This window comes from Prosopis cineraria, unplaced genomic scaffold (genome assembly GCF_029017545.1).
Source record: "Prosopis cineraria cultivar Desert tree isolate PC_DT_omini unplaced genomic scaffold, ASM2901754v1 PC4, whole genome shotgun sequence".
Classification (NCBI taxonomy): domain Eukaryota; kingdom Viridiplantae; phylum Streptophyta; class Magnoliopsida; order Fabales; family Fabaceae; genus Prosopis; species Prosopis cineraria.
The window spans coordinates 38813052-38825608 of record NW_026555335.1 but is presented as its reverse complement, the minus strand read 5'-3'; the positions used below and the strand labels follow the sequence as shown (position 1 = coordinate 38825608).

At 32.3% G+C, this 12557-nt stretch overlaps 1 protein-coding gene across 1 annotated transcript; it reads right to left on the bottom strand.

Annotated features, from left to right (window-relative positions):
* Positions 1 to 212: 212 nt before the first annotated feature.
* On the bottom strand, positions 213 to 2781 carry LOC129309209 (bidirectional sugar transporter SWEET10-like). The gene is made up of 6 exons (XM_054950645.1): positions 2543 to 2781; positions 2230 to 2266; positions 1914 to 2127; positions 1620 to 1784; positions 1403 to 1522; positions 213 to 925 (listed from the first exon to the last, which is right to left on the bottom strand). The coding sequence occupies exons 1-6, from the start codon at positions 2586 to 2588 to the stop codon at positions 698 to 700; spliced, it is 810 nt and encodes a 269-aa protein (XP_054806620.1). The 5' UTR covers positions 2589 to 2781; the 3' UTR covers positions 213 to 697.
* Between the last annotated feature and the right edge of the window lie 9776 nt (positions 2782 to 12557).

Here is a 12557-nt window from a genome sequence, read left to right as displayed (position 1 = left end):
GGTAAATAGAAGATAAATTTTACTTTTAAGGTTGCCTTTATATCCCTCCCTGTCGTGCATAACACATATGAAAACACCACGAATAACCTTTCTTTAATTCGAATACAGGAAACTATGGATCATTAGCAAGGAAGGAATCAGTCAAGGATAATGATGATTACGTGTAGTGCAAATTAATTGAAGTATAATTAAGTAATTAGGAAACAAATATATATAAGTAGTTAATAGCCAAATTCGTAGATTTCAAATTACTAAAAATAATTGAGCATCATCATGAGTACGCGCGCGCGCGCGCACACATGGTTCATGTATAGAAATTCAGAAAGATATAAAATGGCTAATTATTTGACTCGAGCATCCACAGAAAATATACTATGCCAGTACATAAACAGCAACAACATATTATATGTGACTGTGAAATGATAATAGAGGAGGCCCATATAATATGACATAAGAAGACCCTAACGGCTAGTGTAAATAATTGACTGTGCCTGACAGTTACAATTTCTATATCGTACAGGCAAAAGTAACCACACCATTGTAGCGCACGCTACGTACTGTATCTTCAAGTGCTTTTATTTGCATGCCTCCTCCACTCAGAAAAGTAATTAATTGCTCTTTTTAGGTTAAATTATATTTCTTCCTTCTTTCTTTCTTTCTTTCTTGCTGCTTCTTTTTGGCCTTCTCGTTGTGTTAATTAAACCTTTTGATCTCCACCACTGGGGTTCGCGTTCCTCTGTTCTTTCGCATCATTCTTTGCATCTTCTGGGACCATAGTGCCCAGCTTCATAACATCAATGACATGGTCAGAAGATAACTCTTGAACCTTCACCGGATCCTCCAGAACCACTGGCTTCGCGTTTCTGTACATTATGTACAGCACCATCTGAACTATGCCGAACAGAAACCCGAGAGTGTTTGGCAGCTGCGAAATATCAAAATCCAAAGATAATTTCATTAGCATGAAAGAATAAAAAGACGAATTGATCATTAATATGAATGAAACCCACGCATTTATGTCACACACGCTGTTTAATTATTGATCGGGTCATCATCTTATCATGACATTAATGAACTAAGCGTGCCTATATTTAATTGGCAAATCATAAAACAACTTTAAAGAATTTCTTTTGTCCCAAAATATAAGACAATTTAAGAAAAATAAAGTTCATTAATGATACTTTTTTAAGATTACCTTTTAAGTGGAGAAAAAATTAAAATGATAATGTAAAATAATAATTAATTGTGTAGGAGTATTTTTGAAGGTTTGTAGTTTTGTTTTGAAAATGCAAATTTATAAAGTGTCGTTATTTTGTTATTTCGTAAGTCTCATATAAAACCAATAAAAAAAGTTAAAAAGTTTCCGCCTTTGGGAATGAAAAATATTGAAGAATAAACTTACAGCAATGAAATAGTCTTTGAGGAAAAGGCCATAGAAGAACCACATCACAGCGTTTGCAGTCAGGAACATGGACAGAGTAAATGGCATGTATTCAACACTCCTGGTCTTTATAACTTTTCTCTGCACGGATTATAATAATAATAATAATAATTAATAACAAAGTACATGCCAAAACGAAATTATATAAAGAAGAGAATTTGAAAAACAAATTTCATACAATGATCAGGAGAGGAGCACCGAAGACACTGATGTTAACCACCAGGCAAATCCATCCTATAATCTGATAACGTGTTGCTTGTCTGTGGACGAGATACAGTGTGGACAGAAGCATGGCTCCGAACCCGAACACATTCATTAGCATAAGAAGCTTAATCGTCGCGAGCTGCGAATTGTTCGCAGAAAGGAAAAGTTTAATAAAGCATTATATATATTGAAAAAAAAAACAGAGAGAGAGAGAGGGATTACAGAATTCTCTATAAAATTATATTTATTTATATATATATATACATACCCTGAGCTTCTTGGGAGCATAGAAGAGGAAAATGGCAAGGTAGATTATCTCGACTACGATTCCATAGGAGTTAATGGTGATGAGAAGCAAGGTGGTGCTGTTCTTGACAAGCGCATAGTAAATCCAGAGCATGCAACTGAATAGAGCGACCACATAAGGGTAGGACTGAAACCCTTCAGCAGATTTCTTCTTATAGATTAGGTAAAAGGTCGGCCTGCAATATACATAATCATGATATTATGATTAATTAACTTAGCCAGCTTCACTGATTTAATCATCCAATATGAAAGCAAAATGAAACTTCAATGATGCTTACATTGGAGCAAGGAACACCATAAAAGAGATGATGTTGCCTGCAATAATAGCACAACAAAGGAAAGAGAAATCAGTATATATACTTCATTTGGATTACTGAATAGCGAGTCTTTGACCCACAAAATTTCCCAGTAATTAATAGAAAAAAAAAATTGAAGGCTATCATATTTATTTTCCTTCTACATGCAAGTGTATGAAGTACCGGAAGAAGAACAAGATTAAAAGAATATAAGAGGACGTGATCGATACATAATGGACATGAAACTAAACTATACTCATGAAGTAATGATAAACACGTAACGTGAAATCTATACCTAGAAGGCCGAAAATGAAAGCCAATTGGTGCTGGTGAAGGGCCATATTGTATGTGTTGAAGATCTCTCTCTCTCTCCCTCTCCCTCCCCTTCCCTGTGTGCTGTGTGTGTGGAAAAAAGTGATATAGAGAATTCTCCGATAGATCTCACGGTGAAGGCTCAAGGTAATGACCACTTGTGCCTCTCTGTGTCTCTCTTCTATCTCTCTCCCTCTCTCTCTCTCTCTCTGTTCCACGAGTAAGCATTGTAAGAAATGGAGGGGTATTTATAGTGGGAAAAAAGGTGGTCAAGTTGCAAAACGAGAATGCGAAGCTTCACACATACATGGCTTTAAATTGCTTTCCAGTTGTGCTCCCAAACACCTCTGGTTCCATCTTACCCCATTATACATGCTCTCTATTATATGTAACCTTATTTGGGTTATATCTCTCAATGGCACCATCCCTCCCTCGGGGTAACTCGTGGTAGCTTGTACTATTACTAGTACATACGCAAAATTCCTGTGGGCCCACCTGTATCCTTTATGATGTGTCAACCACCAAGTGGTTGTTTTAAGCCTTACAACTCATACATATAATATATATTCCAGTTTTAATAACATGATTTTCTTGCTCTTTCTCGATGGAACAGTTATTACTTCTCCATTAAATGTTTACTTGGGTTTACCCTGTATTGCCACCTTTGGCAATTTTTACTTGGTTTTCAAGGTCCGTCCTCGTCAACCCTGGTTAGCCGCAATTCAATTTGCGTCCTTTCCTTCAATTTTAGATGAATTAATTAAAGGCTTTTTTTAATATATTTTTTGGGGGTATAGCTAGCTATCTTCCACCACCATCTCTTTATTCCTTCATTTTTTTTAATTCTAGCTAGCTATCAACTAATTAAAACTTAATTATACGACTATAATACATCAGCTTTAATTTAATTTCAAAGGTGCTAGTATATATATGTCATCTGATATAATTCTTTTTCCCAAAAAAAAAAAATCAATTCTGAAATATCACAGAACATGCATGCTCCTTTTTTTTTTTGGGTCAGATAACATGCATGCTCCTTAACTCTGATAATAATGTAACAAAATGTATACTACTCGAACTTTTGAGGTGGTATTTGATATATATCTTGTGCTGAAGGAGAGTACTTCATGGCATTTTTTTTCGGAATAAATACTTCGTGACATGTTGATAATCAAATCATATAAAGTTTAGACTTAGAGGCCTGGTAAAATGTAGTTTAATTCTTTTTTCATGTTCTAAATGATAGAGAAAAATTTAAACCTTAATAAAAATATCCTCCCTAATTAATGACAGGCGCGATTAATTAGAATCGTTTGGTAACTTCGATTACAACTTACTAATTATATATATAAATCTAAAGTACAAATCGAAACGTCTCTCTCTCTCTCTCTCTCTCTCTCACCTCCCCCCAATGAAGCCTTCTATTCTCTCTCTCTCTCTCACACCCCCCCCCCCAAAAATGAAGCCTTCTAATCTAACTCTCAGTGTTGCTTTAATTTAGTAAGAGGCGTAGCCATGAAATTTTGTTGAGGGGCCAAAATGATAAAACATATATGATAATTGAAACAAGTTAAATTTATATATCACTAATATAATATAAATATTTCAAACTATATGTTTATATTCATTTTCACAGGCGCGCACACACACACAACAAATATATATATATATATATATATTAAGTTTTGCTCATTAATTTTTTGTGACATAAGAATAATTAATTATAATGTTTATGATAAAACTTTTAAAAATTTTCTTCTCAATATAAATTATCATTAAATTGGAGAATATTTCATCTTTCCCATAAGCATTGAATAATTTAAATGCATTTTTGGAATCTAAAGTTTTGTTCAATATAAAAAAAACTCTATTATTTGATTGTTGAATTTACTATTTAATTCTTTCAATTGATATATCATTCATTTAATATATTTTGATATTTTTGTTGCAGTGCTTTATAAAATTAGTTAGTAATAATTCTTATAATTTCTTTCATCAAGTGTAAAATAGAAGCAAAATCAAATGATATTAATGTTTTAAGAGCAATTGTAATATTATTTTATTGAAAATAAGTAGATCATATGACAACTATATCTTCAAGCTATTACAACAATTGAACTATATATTTATAAAAGATTACTATAGAATTGAAATGAGAATTTCATCTAGTGTCTCAAGGCTTATATATAATATATCAATTTAGGGGGCTGAAAATATATAATTCTTATATTTTACTAAAAAAATAAAAAGTTAGAGGGCCATGAACCTTGATGGTTCCCTTGCCTCCACCCCTAGTAGGAATATATATAATCACAAATGTTTTAATTTTAACCTGAGAGATGATTCTATGTAGCTGTCTAGTATTATATTGAGAAATGATTGAGAAAGAGATCAGGGTTGGTTAGTTATAATTAATTAAGCGTTTAAAAAATGCATTATATGATTAAAAATGGCCTGGTCCCTCCAGTTCCACTTTCGTTATCCATTATGAAGATGGATTCAGTACAGAAAAGGTTATGGATCAAGTAAACATGGGCCAAGTCGAGCCAAAGTTCAAATATATATTGCAACACCACGAAATAATGACAATGATGAAAATAATTGAGATCCTGATGAGAGAATTCAAACCAAACCAAAATTGTGATTGTGCTCTCTCTGTAATGCACTGCAATGTAATGGATGAGATTAGCACAATACTATATATATGCAGATTGAACCCACTTGCCCCGAACTTTTTGAAGGATATATTCCCCACACAAGTTTGGGAGATACACAGATTCTTCGTAAATTTCAGAACGCACTACCTTTGAATGCCTTTTTGATGTGTAATCGCATTTTGTGGTTCAGATCTTCACTCCTTAGCCATCAAACCTTCTTTTCAACGGTCCAGATGCAGACTCTGCATCACCATGTACCATGTATTCTCTTTTTCCCAAACAAGAAATTAACATGCCTCTTCGCTTCTTTGACCTAAGCAACTGGTTTCATTAATTCATTTTATCAGGGTCAAATAATTTAGATTTTTTGTTTATGTTTTATCTTCCATCATACAGTATCCTGAGAAAGGTAGAGCTATTACCATCACCAGCCTAGTTAAAGCGAACCCCCATCATGTGAGGTGAGGTGATTATTGTCAACAGTAGTTTTACAGGTGTCTAAAAAATATCTTTGACATATTATTTAATATAACTATATGTCCTAAGACTCAAATTCAAAGCCTAAGATAATTAAGTTAATTCAACTCTCTGAATCATGGAGTTTTTGTTATATGTTTAGCACATCACATGATAATTAATTAATTTGTATCCGTTATGGTTATGCACTTTTGTGGTAAACAAGAAAAAATGGTGCGAAAGTATATAGTTATAGGACTCGCATATCATCTTTTAGATTTCTCTGTTTTTTGTTTTTTAATATCTTTCCAGACATGTTATGTGGATTCACTTTCATACCAAAATAATATCCATGATATACTTGCCTCAATTATTAATTATTTATTCATCATTCCAATACGAAGAAAGTGCATCTAGCCAACATATATAGGTGCCTTATCCATTTTACCAATTGTATATTCTAAGAAAGTTAGAAAATACCAAACTTTTCTAGTTAAATTAAACCTTACTAAGGTTCCCATTATAAGAAAGAGGAAAAAAATATATACAAAACACAAAATTAAAACCGTAGAAAAATAATATATTCCTATACTGATGTACATACGTGTGCGTGTATTCTACAGCCACATACACCCAAATCTTGGGACCTTTTGATCACTAGTCCGAAATCATTTGCTGGCAAAAGCACATAGATAAGATAAAATATGGATATAAAACACACACACACACAATATTTATACATCCCCGCGCGCGCACATTTATATCCATATATAATATAAAATTCATAGTAATCCACAATATAATATTCATAAATTAAAAACAGGGTAACTTATCTACTTTACATAAAATACATGTCCATATATATATATATATATATATAGTCTTATTGTAATATGAGTTGGACTAGGACATGATAAACTGTATGCATGGTTACATAGTGTTAAATACTTTTACATTACTTATGTTATTATTTTGTAGATATTGAATAGTTTTACAAGCTGACTTTACATACAAAATAATTTTAAAAAAATATTATAAAACAGACACATACTTTTAGGCACGCCAAGCTCATGGCGGATCGATATATGTACACATATTCTTCTAAAAATGTTAGATTGTCAAATGTGAATGGACTTAATACTATAAGAAAAGTCTACAATAGATAAAGTTAAACTTAATAACTAATATATAATAAAGAAAAATGATTCATGAACTATTAAGATTTGAAGTTTTAAGTTAAGATGTGATGGTCTTTCATTATTTTCTTGCCCCTTGCTCCTCCCAGATTCCTGGGTGGTTGCTCTTCACGCCTAACAAGTGATATCAAAGTCAAATATCACTTGGAATCTATAAGCTCATTATCTTGCACATGTTTTAGGTTAGCCCTAAAGCAGGAATTTGGTGTTTGGTGTGTTATATATATATATATATATATATATAGGGAGTGTAAAATTGCCTAAATTACTCTACACCAAAAACTACTATGCCAAACACTATGATGGTAAGTAAGGATTAACTACCCAAGTTACCTTGCCATGGTAGAAAAGAATTGACTATAATTAAAAAAAAAAAGCTAACCATAGTAGAAAAAGAAAAGACCCAAGTTAAAAGTCTACTATGGTTAAAAAAAATAACAAATTAGACTATACCATGATAGAATAAGATTTACCATGGCAGATTGGATTAAACTATTTAATGTATACTAGTATACTCGAAAAAAGTTAAAACTTGACTTCAATAAAGTAAAATATCTCCAAAATCAGGATCCCATAATTAGAAACAAGTTTTCATAACAAGGTACATGGAAGGAAATTCATTTATAATTAAAGACATTGAAAATAGTAACTTAATCATTATTTTTTCCAAAAAAAAAGGACTCATCCATTGCAACAAAAAGGCATATCAGTTGCGACTAATGAGATCAAGGCCATCTACCACAGCGATGACACTACTTTAGCACTCAAGGTGAGCATTTTTGTGACATGCATTGTGGTGCACTGTACAAATCCGATAGCAATGATGCTGTCAAACTACAGCACTGTGGGTGAACTTCTAACGTACCTCATCCGAATTAGGTGATTTAGGTGTCCACAGATAGATTATTTAGTGAACTAACTAATGCTATTAGTTTCATTTCACAAATGCATTACAAGAAACAATTGGACATCCAGAACTAAACTCACTTCTTTTTCACACTCAAACACTTCCAGAGTGTTCAAAACCTAAACCATATGCCAAAAGCTAAAAAAATCACTTTGACCAAGTTTCCAGGACTTAGGGCAACTTGTGCCATGCACTACACTACATATATTCAACATATAACATACTTTCACTTTTTAACCTTGATTTAAGCAAAAACCACAAGCGAGGCAAAATAACATAACACACTTTTTTCTCCTTTTTTCATCAATCCAAAATAATCATAAACAAATTTACACCATTATTTAGGCCCTAAATAAATCCTATCAGAACATACAACAAACATACAGCACTAAATACAATCAATCATCATAAGTAATATGCAATGGTGAAAGTAAACCAAAAAATTTACACCATTATTTAGGCCCTAAATAAATCCTATCAGAACATACAACAAACATACGGCACTAAATACAATCAATCATCATAAGTAATATGCAATGGTGAAAGTAAACCAAAAAATAAATGTTCTAGTTAGTAACGTATCATCATTAATTACATATATGAATCCAAAAGAAAGAGGCATACAGTAGGAATCAATAATTCCTATGCCTCAAGTTCCTTCTCCTCGACTTTTTTAGAGCTATACCCTGTAATATGAAGATTAGATATGAGTACAATTATTTAGTAATCAAAGAAAGCTCTAAATCATGCCCATGTAAGTCAAATTAATTAAGGCATGTAATGTGCACAGTAAAAAGTCAAAATAGAGACATATAGAACAATACGACATCCCATGATATCATAAACGCATGATCAATTACTCCTTATCTTCTCTATATATTACAAAATGAATTCATGGGCTAACAATTTAATACAACTAAGTTCATATGAGTGGACTAGGACAAGCTCACTAATTATGAGGAGTTACTTGAGCAAAGATTCCTCACTCAATCTTAAACTATATATTCCCCCAATTCTTGAATCCATTGGGTGTCATATGTCCTACCATTTATTTAGTCTAGGGTAAGGTTTAGAATAGAGTCTAGACAACCTATGCTTACACCTATTGTTAGGTGAGATTCAAGAAGACCCTATAAGATCACCCTTATTAATCTATAGTTAACACATGACTCAAGATAATCAATGGACTAACCCAATGAATTAGTTGTAAAATATCAAGAAATGAAAAACATAGGGATAGGCCGTGGCTTGTCTTTATCTGTGCCACATGTCGCAATGTGATACATAGAATTTGATAACATCATGTTGTCATAAGATAGCAACTAAAGGCAATTTTTGATGTGCCCTATTTCTCTATCTGAAGTCTGATCAAGGTGATTTAGATGTCTACAGAAAATTATTTTCATAAACTAACTAATGGAATAGATTTTATTTTCAAATTATTTCACACAGAGAAGATAACACCTAAATACATTTTCATAACTTTTCATATCACAAGGGTGTCCAAAACCCTACACTTGTGCTAAAAGTTACCATTAACACCCAGACCACACTTATTAGACTTAAGACTACTTATATAACAGACCACAGGCGTATAGTCACAACAAAATCTAATCTTCTCAACCCCTTTAATGTAAAAAATAAAAGGAGAAGTTTAGCATTGCATTTAATCGAATAACTTCAAATACAATAATCTTAGGACCCAAAATTGCACTAGTATTTTATCCATATTTGAATCATCAAATTACTTTTACAATAATCTTAAGACCCAAAATAAAACCATCTAAACATGCATAAAAACATAGTATAAGTGCAATAAAAGAATGCAATTCTTAGTTGGCAATATCCTATCTATCACACAAAATAAATGAGATTAGAAGGCTCATAGTAGGAATACTAGATTCCTAAGACTTTAGAGCTTTTTCTCTTTCTGCACTTAAGTTAGAGCCTATAAACTATTGAAAGAGAGAGGTGAGTATAATTACTCAATAACTAAGGTATGTCTATCCTATGCAGCTGCATAAATTGGCAAAAATATATAAATGAGAGTTAAATACTCAAACGCATGCGATTTCACATAACGATATCATGATTGCATGATTTGTTTTATGCTCATTTTTGGGAACCAAATCACAAGGCATATTAGCACAGTACAGACAATTATGTAACCATGACCCAATCAACAATAAGATTGTACATTGTGACAATACTAACAATCATGTGACAATGGCATAGTCAACTATCACAACTTGCCACAAGTATAGCAACTATGTGACACATCATATACAAATGTATGATTGATTCCTCCTTATACTGTTCTTATTTCTTTCAACTAAAATCGTGGGCCATAATATCAATCAAGGCTTCATCTGTGTGACTGGACTATACCTAAGGTATTCAAAACCAAACTAGTCATTAAACCGGTTGAGATAAGGGGTCAAGGGTTAGGGTTCAACTGAGGTCAAATCGGAAGTCAAACTGAAATTAGAGCAATTACAATAAAATAATACAATTCAATTCTTTTTTAACCAAAAAATAAAATTTAATTTAATAATAATAAAATTTAAGTGATAAAAAACTAGTATATGAATTTACAAACAATTCTCTTGTAGTGCAAACCTAAAGACTCCATTTCAATAAGTTTCTTAGTATGTTTATTTATTAAAAACACTATATTATATAATACAAAATTTAACTAGAAAGTTGTCTGAAAAGATGTTTCCCATCTCACATTTTTCTATGTCTACTTTTTTTCACTTTCTTTATTTCATTTCCCCATCTTATGTTTCTCTATTCATGCTTTCTTCTATTTCTCTATTTCATTTTCAAAACACATCTCTCTCTTTAGTACTCAAAGTCTCTTCTCCACCCTCTTTGGTTTTTACATTCATCTCTCTTCTCTTCTATCTATTGTTATAGAATGCTATTAAGCCTAAAGATTGAAGAGAGCTCACTACTTAGGGATGATGGATGAGCAATGCTTCAGTGGTCTCTAGTCAGGGATGAATGGACGATGGATGATAAGACGAGAGGTGAGAATGCAAGCATGAGGAGAGAAAGATAGAAGATCGAAAGAAGTATAGGGCTACCGAGCTGTTTTCTTCTCCATTTTCTCACCCTAAGTTGTTTCAATAATTTTCTTTTTTCATTTTATTAACCCCACATTTTAGGGTGAGAATATTTAAAAGAAATTCAACCTGCCCAACCCGTATGACTCTAAGGTTAGGTGAGTTGATCATGGTTAATCCCAAGTTACCTAGGTTAACCTGATTCAATTATGCCACATTGAAATGCAAAATTAGACTAGACATATGGCCGAGTCTTCAGTTCTTCGATTAGATCGACTGGTCTAATTTAATTTTAAAAACAATAATCATACCCAAGTTCACCAATCATGAAGAGTGACTATGCCAAAGATCAGCACACTCACTTTTAGACCACAAATTTTCCCATTCTCGAATCCTAGAGATGTCATAAATCCTAAGCTGGTCTCCTCAACAAATAAGTAAAAATAGCTAGATTCAAGTCCCTTCACAAACTATAGAACAATTCCTTGACAAATAGTGGGAGAAGACTAGCCTTTATATATCGAAAGGTAGTCATATAGTACCATATGGATTTATCCACTTCTCTCTCTAGGTGAACTCTCACTAAATGATCATGTCAATGTATGATGTTCACTCATTTCACAAATTCACAATTCAATTAACACATTGGGTTTAATAGTAAACTAACCCCCGTGAGCATCTTTATTACTTTTACAATTACTCCTTTCGTTAAAAACTTAAACTCATATTTCTTTACAATATACAATCATTATATTGCATTTAGTACACATTCTCCACATCACATAATCATCATTTCAACTTCTCATTTTAGCACAAAATTATAATATGAAAGCCTTTAAAGTTCAACTTTATAATTATATCCAAATTAGGTTTAAATAAACCTTGCATAATTTCTAGCATATATAACAATCACAAATTCAACCATTCAAATCAAGTCATTCAGTTTTGAAAATACAAACCAATTAATAAATAAGTACATAGAAGAGATTTTTTTTATTACTTTAAACCTTTGAAAGGTTAGGTTTGCCCCTCTAGTATATGCTTTCAAGCTTGCTCTCAAGCCTGAGATAGTGCATGTGGTAATTAACCTATAATTAATCAAACCCACAATCATCAACATCATTATTCACACAATATAACCTCTTTACTCCTATCTCTAGAACATCCAAAGCCCTACTTTCTTGCATTTAGGGTTACCTATTAGGTGTATTAACTCTTTTTATCTCTCATTAGCTTTATTAAACTCTCAACTTACTATTAATTGCTTTCAACTAACTTAAAAAAAACTTATTTATTACTAGTTTTAAGACATTAATGGCTTGCAACCAACATCAATGTCTAAATCTATAAATTCTAGGTTTAAATACGTTAAACAACTCCCATTAACTTTATTTGAATCAATAGGTTTAGAACCATAACCCATTTGGACAAAAAATTAACTCCTAAACACAAACCATAACTTTAAACTTTGAGAAAATGGTTTGGAAAGAAGAAGGAAAGGTTAGGAGACTTACTCTTTAAGTTTAGTGGCTTCAAAACACCTTTAATCCTCCTGGAATTGAAACCGTAGCAAAGCTCTCCCAATGCTCTTCATTTTATCTTTCTTTCTCTTTTAATTTTTGAGCTTGATCATGTAATATTTTTTTAGAAAATGAGTCATGTGCCAAGGCACACATCACACGTGCTGCAGTATGTGATACATATGAGGCTGCTT